This window comes from Haliotis rubra, unplaced genomic scaffold, assembly GCF_003918875.1.
Source record: "Haliotis rubra isolate DU_JTF1 unplaced genomic scaffold, ASM391887v1 Scf623, whole genome shotgun sequence".
NCBI classification, from domain to species: domain Eukaryota; kingdom Metazoa; phylum Mollusca; class Gastropoda; order Lepetellida; family Haliotidae; genus Haliotis; species Haliotis rubra.
The window spans coordinates 1,531-21,373 of record NW_025767328.1 but is presented as its reverse complement, the minus strand read 5'-3'; the positions used below and the strand labels follow the sequence as shown (position 1 = coordinate 21,373).

General features: G+C 41.4%; 1 protein-coding gene across 1 annotated transcript; it reads left to right on the top strand.

The window, feature by feature from the left end:
- Positions 1-7,894: 7,894 nt before the first annotated feature.
- Positions 7,895-19,037, top strand: LOC124256311 (ankyrin repeat domain-containing protein 16-like). The gene is made up of 7 exons (XM_046690287.1): positions 7,895-8,196; positions 9,102-9,224; positions 14,276-14,373; positions 14,475-14,616; positions 17,038-17,209; positions 18,559-18,637; positions 18,868-19,037. The coding sequence occupies exons 1-7, from the start codon at positions 7,895-7,897 to the stop codon at positions 19,029-19,031; spliced, it is 1,080 nt and encodes a 359-aa protein (XP_046546243.1). The 3' UTR covers positions 19,032-19,037.
- The last annotated feature ends 806 nt before the right edge of the window (positions 19,038-19,843 follow it).

Below are 19,843 nucleotides of genomic sequence, written 5' to 3'. Positions count from 1 at the left end.
GTTAGCTAATATACTTATATGATATAAACACACAGTACTGAGCTTTAAGATATGAATAAACTTAAGCTACATATATAATAGCAAAAACTCCGTAGAGTTTGTTAGCTAATACATGTTATAATGTAAACCATAATGCTTAAGATATGATGAAACTGAAGCTAAGTATATGATAGCAAAAACTCTTTAGAGTTTGTTAGCTAATATACTTATATGATATAAACATAGTACTGAGCTTAAGATATGAATAAACTTAAGCTACATATATAATAGCAAAAACTCTGTAGAGTTTGTTTGCTAATATATTTATAATGTAACCATAGTACTGAGCTTAAGATATGATTAACTTAAGCTGAATATATAATAACAAACTCCGTAGAGTTGTTAGCTTACATATTGTATGATATAATAACCATAGTACTGAGCTTAAGATAATAAATTGAACTTAAGCAAAATATATATAGCATGTAGCTATTTAGTACTGTTATAAGATAAGCAAAATCTGTAAGATTGACTTATCTTCTCCGAGGAACTGTCAACTGTTGTGCGAGGACCATGGGACCGAATTGGTGGATACCTGAGACGTCCTCGGTGGTGATATCTCTCAGATAGTGGTTGGTAAACACCATATCGGATCCCCCGAAATAACCCTCCATTATTTCAATAGCATTTGTGTAGCAATTGTAGATGTTAGCACTCTAATATTATGAGAATTAGAAGCTCATGGAGGGTAGAGTCCTACACTCTTGTAGGCACGTGAGTATGACAGTTCTGATCCAAAAGGAGATATAGTAGTACGTGAGACTTCCGTCTGCGTAGCTTGATAGAGGAAATAAATCTCTTGCATTTTTCCCTCCTGTTTGGCTCGGTGGAGATATATTTTCAGTGCTGTTACTGGCCATCGTGATAGATTCATCGTATCATGGGGTTCAAGTATATCATCAAAGCGTGTTCATAAACCTCACTTGTGAGGTGTTGGAGCACTATATTCAGATCCCAAGTTGGAGCGTGAACTTCCGTTTTAATCCTCCAATCGGAAAGCTCGTAGCAGGCGAGTAACTGGGTTAGGTTAACTTGACGCCCGTTCTCAGTTATGATAGAGCTATTGCTGCAAGATAGGTGGACAAGCTGAGCCTTATAAAATCTTAGTCTGACGTAGATAACATAAGTAGTCCGCCACTTGAGGATGAGTAGCATATCTAGCTGTAAATCCTTCCTTTGCAGCATAATTGACAAATCTGTGCCATTTGTCATCGCATAAGTTGCCAGTTGAGTTACGCAGGGCAAGTTAGACTGCTTTGCCGCTCTGGCTGAATAACTTGTTATTCAGACACGCTATTAATACAATCCATACGTGAAGTTGGAATATATCTGGCTTTCCGCAGCGCTTGTTTGGTGTACGGATGTATTAACAGATTCGAGCACTCTGTAAGATGTAGCATTGGTTGTCCGATTTCTTGAATAAGAGTTGGAAACCACTTCCTCGCTGGTCAGTAGGCCGTGACCAAAATCAGATGGAGGCTCTACTTTAGACTGATTTAGAGTAAACTTGTGGTGAGATTAACGCTGGTGGCGGAAAAGCGTACGCGCTGGAGATCTTCCCACGATATGCTTAGTGCGTCTGTTGCCAATGCTAGTGGGTCTGGAACTGGCGATACGAATGTTGTCAGTTGTTTGTTGAATCGAATGGTAAATAGGTCTATTAGTGTAGTACCTATTTCCTTGATAATTTGAGTGAATATCTCTGTATGGAGCATTCATTCTGTCGGCGATGGTATGTGTGACCGAGAGAAGGCCTGCTATCACATTCTTTGCTCCTGGAATGTGATATGCTCTGACATGTATGTTGAGATTGTTGATTAAATCGAACAATTGAAAACAGAGTCGATATGTTCGGGGACCTGGTTGAGCTTTAGTTTGTTCACATAAAACGCCACTGTCGAATTGACTGTGTGATTCATCCACTGGGTATACTGTAGTAAGTTGCTCCAGTGTATTAAGGCGTTTATTACTGCTTGCATCTCTAGCAGATTTATGTGTAATTGCTCTCTTTGATTGCTCATAGCCCTGATGCCGTCCTGTTGGCAAGATGGGCTCCTTAACCTTATAGTGACACATCTACGTAGAGAAGTGTTATCGATTCCAGCTCTATTAACGAGACGCCTATTCAAACATTCGATCTCTTGGTGCATCATAGTAGATGAGGTTTGACCTGAACCGATGAATTGAACGGTAGAGCTTCGTCTCTAGATGCGAATTGCTGATTACTTGTAACAGATGTAATTGTAGTCTGCCTCTGTCTATCATGTCTTGAGCTGAGCTGAAGTGCGTAACCCCAACAGACTCTGTCACTGTCGTGAGTGGTAGCGGAGATAGTAAGGCTTGTGGAAATGACTGTTGATCTTGATCCATGGTCCTCCTCGTACAATTATACGATTCTGCGCCGTTACAAATCAAAACCTAGAAATAGCAGATCTTGCTAAGGTTCTAGGTCCAACTTAAGTAGGTTTACTAACCATCTAGTTGTGTTAGTAGCTTGATGATGAATTCAACTGTAGTCTGAGACGCTATGGATTTGTATCCATTTGTATCCCGGCCGTCGAGGTAAATTCGCTGCGAAGTGCTTGACGATGTAGATGCATAACCAGGGGTGACTGCCATCGCTGAACTTTATCTAAAAATCGTCTGACTGCCGTGTCCTCGTCCCATACTTGACAGGGGAGGTCTCTAACCTCAAGAAGGCAGCCCAATCATGAAGGTTTAGATTAGCTGGACTGTAAGGAGGCTTGCTTTCGTTCACTGATATATTGTTGTCACTAGCAACCTATGTGTTGAACTGTGAACTATGATCGACCTCCGCGTGGGGCGTTGTCCATCTCGGTCCAATCAGAACAAGGCATTTTGATTCTGTAGAGTACCCAAGCTGTGACGCCACCGGTGTATCAGGAAAGGAACCTTGTATAATATAGTGCCGTCGTTGATATTAGAACAATCGTCGGTCTTCACCGTAACCTCCCCGGTTACCCGGTGACCACGCGTTTCGAGGGTTGATGGTAAACGCTTAAAACCTCCGCGCTTGAAATACCTCGCTCTGTAATATTAATGCTGGGTAAGTTATTTTCCAGGCTGTCGTGAAAGTAACTTCAGTCTTGAAGATAATTCCGACTTCCTTATATAAGGTTCAAAACCCTGCAAGTTGTCAGCTTGTAGACTGTTAAAGCTGAACTTGTTGTACATATTACTTCTGAGGAAATCGCTGACGATTATGAGTTTTACTCGCTGTAACAAGACTGCTGTTCAATTCCGTTTAGAATTGTCTCGCAGATCCTGCGTAATGGTCATGCATGTAGATAATCGTATCGTAGTAGGTAGTCGGCTTGAAGATCCCTAATTAGGCTCTTCATCCGCTGATAAATTAATACAGCGACGTTGTGTGTTGTAAATAGCCTGTGCAATTGTCTTCGTGCGAGGCTTGTAGACGGCATATGGCTTACAGTTGATAAACAACTCATGTGATGTCTTGAACGGACTGACGAGTGGCTATATATGACGAGTGGCTAGTATATGGAGACCTTGAGGAGACTTCCTCGGCGAACGCCAGACTTCGCCGCGAAGATCTCGAAGTAACGCTTCTAGATCTTCTGGGTGAAGTAGACTTGGAGCCACTTAGCCTTCGCGACCTTCGCGAAAGTATCGAGTCAGGGTCCGATCAATATATGAGCGCTTGCTTCGCGAACGACCTCTGTGTTCTACAGGGTGTGGGCTCGGCGAAGCGCTCCTTCTCCGCGATGTCCCTCTCAACTGGTGAGGCTCTAGCTCCTTCGCGGAGGCGGCCTGGGACTTCCTTAGCGAAGTGTCTAGAGTCCGATCTTAAATGATACCATCGCCTTCTCTGACGTATGGTCGTGATGTGTCGGAGACCTCGATCTGTAAGAAGATCTATGTGAGGACTGAGGAGAACGGACTGACGATTGGCTGAGTGTATGTAGACCTTGGAGAAGACATCCTTCGTGGAAACTGTGGGCTTCGAGAACGGTGATGGCTTCGCAGACGCTCTGGACTTCTCGAACGTTGAGGGCTACGCGAACGCCTCCTAGGCGTTGTAGAACCACTTAGCCTTCGCGTCTTGCGCGAATGTCTGGAGTCAGTGTCCGATCCGACATATGAGTGCTTGCTTTGCGAACGCCCTTCGTACATGACAAGGTGCGTGCTAGGCGAAGCGCTCCTTCTCCGCGAAGCCTCTTGCAAAGGGTCAGGCTCTAGCTCCTCCTCGGAGGCGGCCTGGGATACCTTATGCAAAGAGCTCACTCCGGGCAGGGTTGCCCTTCGCGGAGGCGCGTCTATGGGTTCAGGGGCTCTTGGGCCCTGTATGACTTAGTATGGGGTGGGCTCTGGGGCCCGTGGCTCTGAGGCCTCTGTAAGCCGTAACGGTCTTCCATCAGCCTCATGATTTGGTTGACCAGGTCGTCTGGGATGGTCTGCGCTGGCGTTGAGGGTGTCCTCTCTGTGATAGTGACGGGACCCTCAGTTATAATCTCCGGCGTCAGCGTAGGCATCTCTGATTGCATGTTGATCTGCGCTGAAGTGACGGTAGCCGTACTGGTCACTTCTTATGACATACATCTGGAATGATAATCGAAATGTCATCATCATATAAACATAATTCTGAATATCAGAAGCAAAGTTTTTTAGTAGTCTTCGTGGATTTCCCTTTGACGAGGCTGTAGACCTGGGGGCTCGGAGCATACGTTGAGACGACGTGGAAGTTCTTCTAGTTTTAGACTGTGATGAAGGAACGTCCTGGGAAGCAGGTCGCTTCTAGATATAGCGGACTGCGTCCCCACGCTTATCCCCGAAGGTAACTCAGGATATATCTGACTCTATTAGCCATGACTGAAGATTGTTTCCGAGATTTATCTGCCTTCCGTCTCAAAACGGAACATAAATATTTATCAAAGGCAGAAATTGGTAAATTAATACATAATTTACAACGAGAAACAATAGAACATGGAGTAATGCAACTAGGGCATTTTAATTGTGGATCGGTAGCAGAGTAACGTAATTTACAAACAGTGCCGATTTTTTATTAACACAAACTGCTGAGCAAACACGGCGAACCGTGAATCAAGCAGCAGAAACACGAATAATTATCAATGCATGTTGAATAATGATACTAGTTACACCTCTATAGATGAATATAAGAGGTAACAAACTAAATATAAATAAAGGATATAGTGTGCAGGGAGACACAGGTGCTCTCACGTCTTGCTCACTGGGCGAAGAAGGAGAGAGTGAGGCACATGGGTTCAGGTGGCGCCCTCGTTCCCGCGCTTGTGGAAGGGAGGTAACTCGTGGTCAGTACTAATGAGTGATTTTTTATTGAAGGGAACTTCAATTGGGAGATACAAGTGTTCCACTAGGTTCGCCAGAAGAAGAAGACAAGCAAATAAACATGAGTCAGGATAAGGAAAAATAATACTTATTATGTTAATTATTCTGATTATATGTTCTTAATCTGAATTACTAGTTTAGTGACAGTTATTGAATGTAATGAAGACAGTTATATCTGTGCCTTTGCTCAATAACATAACATAACATATTCAAACTCACCATGATATTTCAGTAATCATTATCTTGATCAACTGAAGAAAATGTGATAGAACACAGGAAAGATGAGACTGTTTATAAAATAGGTTTACTCATTTCACTAATTCTAAAGGGTTTAATGCAAACAATTTTAACTGGGTGCCATTGTATAACGCAATCCTGACACGAGGATTACTGTAACCATCCTAGTTCATACATTAACATAGATTTACAACAGTCTTAGATTTACAACAGTCTTAGATTTACAACAGTCTTAGATTTACAACAGTCTTAGCACTATGGTTGTTTTGTACAACAGCACCAAGGTCTTTTTTCCAACATATTACCATGATTACCATGATAACTTGTACCATGTTTACTCGTTAATTATGAAGCTGTTTCTGGAATACTATAAAATAAGATAGTAACTTTATCCTTACCACCTACAGTATTGTTCATAAAAGTAAATGCTGCAACTAAGTGCAAGGAACTTCATGTTTGGTTAGCACCAAGTCACATACCTTTCTATCGAAATAATGTCATTCCACTGTTGGCACACTCTGTTGCTGTTCAGGCACAAATCAAGAATTGGGAGTTGGCAGAATATGTGTTCTATCAAATCAATGGGCAGAACTTCAAAATAGTTAGTTTTATTTTGCAAATTTACATCTGCAAATGCTGATCCAGAACCCTCTCCAAGCAGCCCATATGTTTGCTTGTATATCGTCTCTGTTGTTTGCCTACTATCTTTGCTACTAAAAGTTGAGAATGATGTGTTTGGTTTGGCATTGGTCAAGCACACTGATACAGTGGACTGAGGAGTACGACTCACTATCTGTTCTTCTTTTCTTTGGTAATGGCTGTCCTGCTGCCAGAGCTTTTGACCATCAAATAGTTTTTTACAAAAGTATTCTCCTGAAACTTATGTTTTGTAGATTGTCCATAATTATCTGACTGTGATGACTGTGGACTGCTGCTGTCATCATTGATGTAGATAGCACCTGACATCTGTTTGATTGGAGAATACATCTTTGATGGGCTTCTGTTTGTTAGCGGAACAAACTCTTCATTCTCCTCCTCAATATTGTTACGTGTCTCCATCTTAATCTTTACTGGTGACGTTGAGTGAACTTTTGTTTTGGTGAAGAAGCTTGAAATATTCTTCTGATTTGGTCCTGCACTGTCCTTTGCACGCTTGCAATTTACTGTTTCTCCTTTTGTATATACTGTTCACAGCTCCTTTTGATGACTGAAACCCCCTGTCTCCAACTGGGATGCTGTTAGTCCAAGTAAACTAGATGCTGCTGTAAAGTTACTGCTAGGTTGACTAGACGAGAATAAGCCTTGATGTGTTTTCTGGTCTCTTATTACTTCAGTCTTAATTGGTTGACTGGATATTAAACTGGAAGCCTTTGCAAATCCTAATTGCTGAGGTGAGGATCCTAAAGATGATATGACAGAGTTGTCGTCAGAATGTTCAAAGCTACTGTTGACAAACAGGCCTTTCTTGACAGGAGAGTGTGCTGTTGATTCACTAACATTTTCGCTTGGGAAACTGCAACCACCTTCTTCTACATGTTTGATGTCAGGTTTGATATTTTTAATGTCATTTGAGTGGCAGACACTTTTGATTTCTTCCTAAATCTAGGTTGTAGGCCTCTATTTGGATCCTTATTACTTTTTTAGGAATTTCGAATGGTTTAGAAAGAGCTTTTGACGATTGTGTCAGCGAAAGACAGTCTGCAGTAGACAGGTGGATTTTTCTTTTCGCGTATTAGGATAAGCCCCTACGCTGGTGCTACGACTATTTTTCATCTGTCGCCTGAGCTTCAGGAGACTGATGATATCCGGAAAGACAGTCGACTGGTTTTCTACTTTCTGTTTCATTTGGCCTTGGGCAAGACTCTTGGGGTCCTTTCACGACACAGCTTTGTTCACTACAAGTACTGTTCCCTGTCTCCAAGTAAGTTCGACTGAGCCTGTTTTCCTGTGATTCTGTGTCGGTGACTGATCTTGAGCCCTCGATGTTTTCTGATGTTATTACCACTGGACACATTAAACGTTCTGCTCTTATTTCTTCTCCGAGCCATTTTCAGCCATCTTTACTTAGTGGTAACCCCTACCGCATCTGCAAACATAAACATTCATTCTGCTTATAATATTTCTAAAAATATCCTGGTAATCAATTGACAAGATAATTATTGATAACTGCAATATTTTCAAGCGTCATAATTTGTAAAGTGGTGTCAACATATTTCTATTTTGCATGACATATGCGATAAGTAGAACAAGAAAAGATAACTCTAAACAAATGTCTCATATTTACAAAGCTGCACAAACTAATGATGAAAACTTTTTCAGGCTTAATGATGATGCGGACACTTATATGTGTTACAAACATGAAAAATCGGGAGATTCGGTTCTGCACATTGCTTCAAGATATGGTCACTTGAACCTGGTTCATTTACTTCTGGAGAGAGGTGGCAACCCAGAAATTGTTAATTTGGACGGCAAAAGACCACTTCACGAAGCTGCCCAAACTGGACAAATTGATATTGTCAAATATTTGTTAGATTATGGCACCACTGTTGATTGTCTTAAAAGAGCTGATTGGTAAGCGGAAACATGAGTAGTGATTCTTTTCTAAGGTTTGCTTGGGACATTTGGAACGATGCCGGCTATAAATTTGACTCATCTGGGTCCTAGTATCATGAGTCAACGTGAGTTATTCACTTCTCTTTTGGTTCTCTGTTGGCATAAGTACAGTCAACAATGTCAATGTACTCATGTGGTATATAAACAGTCACCATTTATCTGTTGATAATAGTGACCGAATACATAACTGTCATGCAGTCCAAATAGTTGTTAAATCTTACCATATTGTTACTGGTAGATAATAATACACAGAGCAAGATGTGAGTTATGTTAATTGTTATAATGTTTTAGCATTATTTGTCTTAGTGTAGGATATGGTCTGAAATGTCACAGATATTTTGCATCAGGCTCAGAATGAGCTCTACATTATTTTCAGACAATATCCAGCTTAAAACAAATTTTCAAAATATGTACTAAACTAATGTCAACCTAATATGCACTTCCACAGATCCTGGAGGGTCGTTTTTTTGAGTGTGTGTATGAGTAAAAAAAAATTATGAGAGCTTCTTTTTATGCAGTCATGTGCATTTAAAATTACACTCTCAAATAAAATGTGTACATTATAGTGTTTCTTCTTTGTAAAGATGCTCTGCTGCGTACGAAAACCAAAATCTATAATAGATGATGACATAAACATAACCATCTGTAGTAAGACAATCAAACAACTGGAGGATGAGCTTCAGTTGAAAACTATTGGAGGGCTTCTGTTAGACTCCTTACTTCACTGTACTTAGTAGAGTAATCACATCACTATATCTACTTTGGTGACACCCTGTTTTATGATATGTACTCTCACTTCAGTCTGCATTCTTTTGTACTATTGGTTTTCATGTGTTTTTAAATCTATTTGTTTTACATGGAAGGACACCTCTGATGCTGGCATGCACAAAGACAAATCCTGAAGTTATCCGAGCATTGTTGGAAAAGGGAGCTGATCCTGCATTGAGGAACAAGGATGGATGGAACTCCTTTCACATTGCAGCAAGGTACCATGATTACAGGGCTTTCAAATGACCTTTGTCTGTCACTAGTACCATAGGGAAGTCTTTCAAATGACGTTTGTCTGTCACTAGTACCATAGAAAGTCTTTCAAATGACATTTGTCTGTCACTAGTACCATAGAAAATCTTTCAAATGACATTTGTCTGTCACTAGTACCATAGAAAGTCTTTCAAATGACCTTTGTCTGTCACTAGTACCATAGGAAAGTCTTTCAATTGACGTTTGTCTGTCACTAGTACCATAGAAAGTCTTTCAAATGACATTCGTCTGTCACTAGTACCATAGGAAAGGCTTTATAATGACATTTGGGCCATTATTACGGGGATATGTGCTTTCATTGAAAAATATATAAAATATGTGATGCCACTGTTTCAAGTGTTTGGATTGAACGTTCTGAACACCTAAACGTCAAACACCCTAGTTGGAACAGTCCACTGTTTAAATTGCTCTGTTGTCTTAATCATGAGTATATTTGTGCTGTTAGTCATTTATACCCAGTGCTGATTCTGCTGTGTATCATTAAAAGGTATGGTTTGAGAGAGTGAATTGTGTGTGTCATGAATTGTATCTCAAGGGAAGGGAGTGTGGAGATCATATATTTTTGTGTTGTATGCACCAGGGAAGGGTGTGTGGAGATCATATATCTTGTGTTGTATTCTCCAGGGAAGGGAGTGTGGAGATGATATATCTTGTGTTGTATTCTCCAGGGAAGGGAGTGTGGAGATCATATATCTTGTGTTGTATTCACCAGGGAAGGGCGTGTGGAGATCATATATCTTGTGTTGTATTCACCAGGGAAGGGAGTGTGGAGATCATATATCTTGTGTTGTATTCTCAGGGAAGGGCGTGTGGAGATCATATATCTTGTGTTGCATTCACCAGGGAAGGGAGCGTGGAGATGATATATCCTGTGTTGTATTCTCCAGGGAAGGGAGTGTGGAGATCATATATCCTGTGTTGTATTCACCAGGGAAGGGAGTGTGGAGATGATATATCATGTGTTGTATTCTCCTGGCAAGGGAATGTAAAGATGGTATTTGCTGTGTTGTATTCTCCAGGAAGGGAATGTGGAGATGATATATCCTGTGTTGTATTCTCCTGGTACGGGAATGTAAAGATGGTATTTGCTGTGTTGTATTCTCCAGGGAAGGGAATGTGGAGATGATATATCTTGTGTTGTATTCTCCTGGCAGGGAATGTAAAGATGGTATTTGCTGTGTTGTATTCTCAGGGAAGGGAGTGTGGAGATGATATATCATGTGTTGTATTCTCCTGGCAGGGAATGTAAAGATGGTATTTGCTGTGTTTGTATTCTCCAGGAAGGGAGTGTGGAGATGATATATCATGTGTTGTATTCTCCTGGCAGGGAATGTAAAGATGGTATTTGCTGTGTTGTATTCTCAGGGAAGGGAGTGTGGAGATGATATATCATGTGTTGTATTCTCCTGAATGCAAGGGAATGTAAAGATGGTATTTGCTGTGTTGTATTCTCCAGGGAAGGATGTGTGGAGATGATATATCATGTGTTGTATTCTCCTGGCAGGGATGTAAAGGGTATTTGTGTGTTGTATTCTCAGGGAAGGGAGTGTGAGATGATATATCATGTGTTGTATTCTCCTGGTAATGGGAATGTAAAGATGGTATTTGCTGGAAGCTGTGTATTCTCAGGAAGGAGTGTGGAGATGATATATCATGTGTTGTATTCTCCTGGCAAGGGGAATGTAAAGATGGTATTTGCTGTGTTGTATTCTCAGGGAGTGTGGTGGAGATGATATATCATGTGTTGTATTCTCCTGGTAAGGGAATGTAAAGATGGTATTTGCTGTGTTGTATTCTCCAGGGAAGGGAGTGTGGAGATGATATATCATGTGTTGTATTCTCCTGGTGCGGAGTGTAAAGATGGTATTTGCTGTGTTGTATTCTCCAGGGAAGGGAGTGTGGAGATGATATATCATGTGTTGTATTCTCCTGGTAATGCGGGAATGTAAAGATGGTATTTGCTGTGTTGTATTCTCCATGGAAGGGAGTGTGGAGATGATATATCATGTGTTGTATTCTCCTGGCAAGGGAATGTAAAGATGGTATTTGCTGTGTTGTATTCTCCAGGGAAGGGAGTGTGGAGATGATATATCATGTGTTGTATTCTCCTGGTACGGGAATGTAAAGATGGTATTTGCTGTGTTGTATTCTCCAGGGAAGGGAGTGTGGAGATGATATATCATGTGTTGTATTCTCCTGGTACGGGAGTGTAAAGATGGTATTTGCTGTGTTGTATTCTCCAGGGAAGGGAGTGTGGAGATGATATATCATGTGTTGTATTCTCCTGGTACGGGAATGTAAAGATGGTATTTGCTGTGTTGTATTCTCAGGAAAGGGTGTGGAGATGATATATCATGTGTTGTATTCTCCTGGTGCAGGGAATGTAAAGATGGTATTTGCTGTGTTGTATTCTCCAGGGAAAAGTGTGGAGATGATATATCATGTGTTGTATTCTCCTGAGTGCGGGAATGTAAAGATGGTATTTGCTGTGTTGTATTCTCCAGGAAGGGAGTGTGGAGATGATATATCATGTGTTGTATTCACCAGGGAAGGAGTGTGGAGATGATATATCATGTGTTGTATTCTCCTGGTGCAGGAATGTAAAGATGGTATTTGCTGTGTTGTATTCTCCAGGGAAGGGAGTGTGGAGATGATATATCATGTGTTGTATCTCTCCTGGTACGGGAATGTAAAGATGGTATTTGCTGTGTTGTATTCTCCAGGGAAGGGAGTGTGGAGATGATATATCATGTGTTGTATTCTCCTGGTAATGGAATGTAAAGATGGTATTTGCTGTGTTGTATTCTCCAGGGAAGGAGTGTGGAGATGATATATCATGTGTTGTATTTCTCCTGGTGCAGGGAATGTAAAGATGGTATTTGCTGTGTTGTATTCTCAGGGAAGGGAGTGTGGAGATGATATATCATGTGTTGTATTCACCAGGGAAAGGGAGTGTGGAGATGATATATCATGTATTTGTATTCTCCTGAATGGGAGGAATGTAAAGATGGTATTTGCTGTGTTGTATTCTCCAGGAAGGGAGTGTGGAGATGATATATCATGTGTTGTATTCTCCAGGGAAGGGAGTGTGGAGATGATATATCATGTGTTGTATTCACCCATGGAAGGGAGTGTGGAGATGATATATCATGTGTTGTATTCTCCAGGGAAGGGAGTGTGGAGATCATATATCTTGTGTTGTATTCACCAGGGAAGGGAGTGTGGAGATCATATATCCTGTGTTGTATTCACCAGGGAAGGGAGTGTGGAGATCATATATCTTGTGTTGTATTCTCCAGGGAAGGGAGTGTGGAGATGATATATCATGTGTTGTATTCTCCTGGCAAGGGAATGTAAAGATGGTATTTGCTGTGTTGTATTCTCCAGGGAAGGGAGTGTGGAGATCATATATCATGTGTTGTATTCACCAGGGAAGGGAGTGTGGAGATGATATATCATGTGTTGTATTCTCCTGGCAAGGGAATGTAAAGATGGTATTTACTGTGTTGTATTCTCCAGGAAGGGAGTGTGGAGATGATATATCATGTGTTGTATTCACCAGGGAAGGGAGTGTGGAGATGATATATCATGTGTTGTATTATTCACCATGGAAGGGAGTGTGGAGATGATATATCATGTGTTGTATTCTCCAGGGAAGGGAGGTGGAGATGATATATCATGTGTTGTATTCTCCAGGGAAGGGAGTGTGGAGATGATATATCATGTGTTTGTATTCACCAGGGAAGGGAGTGTGGAGATGATATATCATGTGTTGTATTCTCCAGGGAAGGGAGTGTGGAGATGATATATCATGTGTTGTATTCTCCTGGGTAATGGAAGAGATGTAAAGATGCATATTTGCTGTGTTGTATTCTCCAGGGAAGGGAGTGTGGAGATGATATATCATGTGTTGTATTCACCATGGAAGGGAGTGTGGAGATGATATATCATGTGTTGTATTCACCAGGGAAGGGAGTGTGGAGATGATATATCATGTGTTGTATTCTCCAGGGAAGGGAGTGTGGAGATGATATATCATGTGTTGTATTCTCCTGAGTGCAGGGAATGTAAAGATGGTATTTGCTGTGTTGTATTCTCTCCAGGGGGAGGGAGTGGAGATCATATATCATGTGTTGTATTCACCAGGGAAGGGTGTGGAGATGATATATCATGTGTTGTATTCTCCTGAGTGTAGGGAATGTAAAGATGGTATTTGCTGTGTTGTATTCTCCCAGGGAAGGGAGTGTGGAGATGATATATCATGTGTTGTATTCACCAGGGAAGGGAGTGTGGAGATGATATATCATGTGTTGTATTCTCCTGGTATGCGGGAATGTAAAGATGGTATTTGCTGTGTTGTATTCTCAGGGGAAGGGAGTGTGGAGATGATATATCATGTGTTGTATTCTCCTGAGTGCGGGAATGTAAAGATGGTATTTGCTGTGTTGTATTCTCAGGGAAGGGAGTGTGGAGATGATATATCATGTGTTGTATTCTCCTGAGTGCGGGAATGTAAAGATGGTATTTGCTGTGTTGTATTCTCCAGGGAAGGGTGTGTGGAGATGATATATCATGTGTTGTATTCTCTCCTGAGTGCAGGGAATGTAAAGATGGTATTTGCTGTGTTGTATTCTCAGGGGAGGGAGTGTGGAGATGATATATCATGTGTTGTATTCTCCTGGTGCAGGGGCGTGTAAAGATGGCTATTTGCTGTGTTGTATTCTCCAGGGAAGGGAGTGTGGAGATGATATATCATGTGTTGTATTCTCCTGAGGAAGGGGAATGTAAAGATGGTATTTGCTGTGTTGTATTCTCCAGGGAAGGGAGTGTGGAGATGATATATCATGTGTTGTATTCTCCTGGTACGGGAGTGTAAAGATGGTATTTGCTGTGTTGTATTCTCCAGGGAAGGGAGTGTGGAGATCATATATCATGTGTTGTATTCTCCTGGTATGCGGGAGTGTAAAGATGGTATTTGCTGTGTTGTATTCTCCAGGGAAGGGAGTGTGGAGATTCTTCAACTATTGCTTCACCATGATGCTCAGCTGTGGAACACTGTGAGCAAGAACGGAAGAACACCTCTTCACACAGCAGGTATACATACAATGCTATTTAGAGAGATTATTATTTAAAACTTTGCCTTGTTTCCCAGTGTTTCAATCTCCCTCTGGTTACTGTGAAATTGTGTGTTCCAGCACTCAATGGCTGTACCGATGTTGTTCGGTTCCTTGTTGAGTCATGTGACTACCCATGTGACATGGTTGACAGCTGCGGTACAACACCGTTGATGGATGCACTGAGAGCAGGACATGTTGACACAGCACAAATTCTGCTAAACTTACTTACACAAGGTACGTCACAGTGACACCCACAGATTATCAGATCGGGTGGTCACAGTGACACCCTGACAGATTATCAGATCGGGTGGTCACAGTGACACCCACAGACTATCAGATCAGGTGGTCAGGCTCATTGTTGTGTTGATGCATGTCATTGTGTCCTAAACTTACACACAAGGTACGTCACAGTGATACCCACAGACTATCAGATCGGGTGGTCAGGCTCATTGTTTTGTTGATGCATGTCATTGTGTCCTAAACTTACACAAAGAAGGTCACAGTGATACCCACAGACTATCAGATCGGGTGGTCAGGCTCATTGTTGTGTTGATGCATGTCATTGTGTCCCTAAACTTACACAAGGTAGGTCACAGTGACACCCACAGACTATCAGATCAGGCTCATTGTTGTGTTGATGCATGTCATTGTGTCCTAAACTTACACAAGGTACGTCACAGTGATACCCACAGACTATCAGATCGGGTGGTCAGGCTCATTGTTGTGTTGATGCATGTCATTGTGTCCTAAACTTACACAAGGTAGGTCACAGTGACACCCACAGACTATCAGATCGAGTGGTCAGGCTCATTGTTGTGTTGATGCATGTCATTTGTGTCCTAAACTTACACAAGGTGGGTCACAGTGACACCCACAGACTATCAGATCAGGTGGTCAGGCTCCTTGTTTGTGTTGATGCATGTCATTGTGTCCTAAACTTACACAAGGTACGTCACAGTGATACCCTGACAGACTATCAGACCGGGTGGTCAGGCTCATTGTTGTGTTGATGCATGTCATTACACAAGGTGTCCTAACTTGACACAGACCGGTAGGTCACAGTGATACCTTGCACAACCATCATGACAGATCAGGGGTGGTCAGGCTCATTGTTGTGTTGATGCATGTCATTGTGTCCTAAACTTACACAAGGTAGGTCACAGTGATACCCACAGAACTATCAGATTGGGTGGTCATCAGGGTGGTCAGGCTCATTGTTGTGTTGATGCATGTCATTGTGTCCTAAACTTCACACAAGGTAGGTCACAGTGATACCCACAGACTATCAGATTGGGTGGTCAGGCTCATTGTTGTGTTGATGCATGTCATTGTGTCCTAAACTTACACAAGGTAGGTCACAGTGACACCCACAGACTATCAGATCAGGTGGTCAGGCTCATTGTTGTGTTGATGCATGTCATTGTGTCCTAACTTACACAAAGGGTGATACCCTGAACTATCAGACCGGAATTGAAATCATGCATGTCATTTGTGTCCTGACACCCACGAACTATCAGATCAGAATTGGTCAGGCTCATTGTTGTGTTGATGCATGTCATTGTGTCCTAAACTTACACAAGGGTACGTCACAGTGATACCCACAGACTATCAGATCAGGTGGGTCAGGCTCCTTGTTTGTGTTGATGCATGTCATTGTGTCCTAACTTACACAAGGTGCGTCACAGTGATACCCACAGACTATCAGATCAGGGTGGTCAGGCTCATTGTTGTGTTGATGCATGTCATTGTGTCCTAAACTTACACAAGGTAGGTCACAGTGACACCCACAGACTATCAGATCAGATTGGTCAGGCTCATTGTTGTGTTGATGCATGTCATTGTGTCCTAATTGCCTTGGTCAATGCTGGTCCAGACTTGATTGTTTCCTGGCTGTTGTCATGTAGCTGGAATATCAAACAGTACCCATACAAAGCTTGCATTTCCCATAGCTAAATGATTTCCAGTTGTTCCAGGTGTTGACAGTGTAATGGGTGGAAACATGTTTGAACTTTTTTCGGAGAGAAAAGAAATGCATTCTTATTATCTACAGCTAAGTGAGTGTTGACTATCGATATATATCATGGAGATTGATAATTGTTAACTAAATGTCGGTCGATTATCTATAAAATATCTGAGATATAACTTTGAGCAAAATGTAATAAATGTCAGTAAGAAATGAATATGTTTCACGCATGACTGGTGAGAGTTGACATGTTTTTGCATGGATTATTAACAAAACAGCATCCTGAAAATAGAATTTAGAAGCAGACCATGAATAAAATCCGAACTTTGTATATTGTGTGAGAAAATTTGAACTTAAACTTTTTTCTATCATGAAAGTAAAATGTATAATATTATCAAAAACTCAATTTCATATCAATAATCATAAATAATGTTTTCATCGGTGATATTCCAGTTATCTAATTATCTTAGCCAGACGTACATCTAAGTAAATCAGGTAGAGTGTTAAACTTGTCGGTGTTAGAAAACAGAAATAGTGATGACTTTGTCATACTTTGAGAGTTGATGTTATTGTGTGTGGGACAAGGTTGAATCTGTGCAATGGTGTATGTATTGTTCCTGATATTCTGTGGTGCATGTGATGGTGTTGCTGGTGTACAGAGGTGTATGTGAAGCTGTTGCTGCTGCAGGCTGATGTGGCGAAAGAGGACAAGCTGGGCCGTCAACTCGTGCACCTGGTGTCGGAGGCAGGGCAGCTGGGGGCCCTTGACTTTCTTCTGGACACCTTTCACATGTCTGTAGACACCAGGACATCCACAACTCAGTGTACTCCCCTGCATGTGGCCGCCAAGGTGGGTCGTCATCACTTCCACTGACCTTTTTGATAAAAGTGGATGACTCTCGTGGATAGTTTTGCCAGGTATATTGCTATGTTTGTTTTAGTGAACATATGTTTTTGGTTAGTATGAGGCAAAGAGACTTTTCGTGTGGTGTAGCTCAGTTTTACCTCGTGGTATCCATATGTCCCTTGTAGCTGCTGCTTGTTGGCCAGGAGACTACAATATGTAACCTGGCTGATTCTGAGCCACAGGATTAGTCATTTTTCAACTATTATCCACCGACAAATCAAATATGAAAAGTTGTTTCTGCCTTCTTGTGTGTTTATAATGTGCCTACTTGTCTCATCTCAAGAACCACAAAGGTCTGTAGTTTTGATTTGTTGTGATAGTAAACATTTTTCCTTATCCTGACTCATGCTAATTATGCTTGTCTCCTTCCTCTTGCAAATGATAGTGGAACACTTGAAATCCCTTGAAGTTCCCTTTAAAAAGCGGACTCACCCAAAGAGTAAGCGTCCCTTTGCTCCCCTTTTATAAAGGGAACTGCAAAGGACTTCAAGTCTTCCTCTATCATTCGCAAGAGGGAAGGAGACAAGCATAATTAGCATGAATCAGGATAAGTATAATATCAATTTTAGTCAGAGAAAATTACATTTTTCTTGTCCAAAAACAATGTTATTTATTGGTTTGGTTTCTGAAAACATGGAAATATGCCAGTCTAAGTAAACATAGGCTCAGTATTATTCGTTACACTGCTATAAATACTGAGTCTAACAAAACCTAAGTAGAAGGTCGCGTCAGCTACCCTTTGGACTGACCAATCAGAACACAGCTTACCAAATCGCAGAGAAGTTCACATTCGCACTTACCGTTTGAACCTTTTACTTAAAAACTCGAATGATTCCGATCGCTATTTTTCCCGCACGATCGCTTCCAGAGTGATACACATGGAAGACACAATGAGTAAACAATTGCAGAAAATATCATTTTTGTCAATATTCAAGGATGTCATCTTGTGGTAATAGTAACCAATAGTAATAGTTTGTTGATAGATCAGTGTCAGCAACCAGGTAGGAGAAAATCCAAAAACGGTTTGTAAGTCCCTTTGAACCCCTAAATTGTAGGGCATTTTTCTGATTTGTTAAATCCGTTTTGGCCTCCCCGTTTAACTGGACAGTCATAGGTCAATCAAAGGTTAGCTGACGTGACCTTCTGCTAGGATTTGTTAGACTCAGTATAGCAGTGTAATGGATAACACTGAGCCCAAGTTAACTTAGACTGCGAAATATGTAAAACTTTGAATAATGTTAGTTGCCAGCTTTGTCCATACCAACATTGTACCTCGATTCCTTTGTTTGTAGGAGGGTCAGGATGCTATCATGCAATGCCTGTTGAGACGTGGTGCCAATGTCCATCTCTTGGATACATCGCTGAGATCTGGTTAGAGGCATTCTTCTTCTTGCATCATGTTCATCTTGAACATCCTGTGATGCACCTCATGCTTGAATCTCTGATGTCACTGTCCCTTAAATCTCATGCTTGAATGCAGAACACATAATATCATATCCCCCAAGTGATACTCCTTCAGCGTATGTGAGGCTCTGAGTGTATTAGTCCACCCTTTATGTTTGTAAATACAGTGTTAATGCATTTACTTCTTGTCCACACAGCTCTACACATTGCCAGTGGCGGGCAGCATGCAGGGTGTGTGGAGCTTCTGCTACAACATGGTGCTGGTGCCAGCCAGGACAAGCATGGACAGACAGCCAGGCAAATGGCCAAGAAAGATGATGTAAAACAAGTATTCAAGAAATATCTGGATCATGTCACTTGAAATATCTGAAAAGATTTAATATTTTTGGGTTGTTTTTCACGATATTATTCACACACTCTGGGTCACAGTTCATTACACTTTGGACATTCCTAGGCTTATTTTTACAAAGTGATCTTAACACAACTACGCCTATTATATCAATGTTCAGTCACAGGAGATACACCCTTCGTAATCCATTGATTATACTGAAACCGAACTGACCATCGCCAGGCAGGATAACAACAAACCTCTTTATCATCTTTGGGTATACTGAGGCCATTGTCAGAGATCTTCTGGTCGAGAACAGATGCAGTAGATGCTGGACCATGTAGACAATCTGTGGACAGTCGTGGTGTCATAAGCTGTGGACTGTTTACAGGCGGTCGTCATACCTGCAGGAGTGCCAGCTGAGGAGTTATGTAACACTCCACTCACACACTTTTATATGATTCAGCTAAGTTATTTGTTTTTGTACCTCTTGACAGATGACGCTCTGACACAATCATTATCCCATCCCCTTATCCTGTCATGACTTCTCACATTGACAGGGGGCATCAGCCAGTGGTTAGGCGCTCCTCGTCAAACTGTATACGCCACAGGTTCGATTCCCACATAGGAACAATGTAATGAAGCCATTTTTGAGTGTCCCCGCCATGATATTGCTGGAATATTGCTATGTCTGTAAGCATTCATGCCAGGGGAAAGCCAGGGGTTTCTCACAGAGGTGTAGTCACTGTTACATTTTAAAAGTAATAACATTTTGACATTTATATGCTTGCGGAAGAAGCCATATATGGTAAAAATTCCAACTGTTTGAGAGGCATTCAACAAGT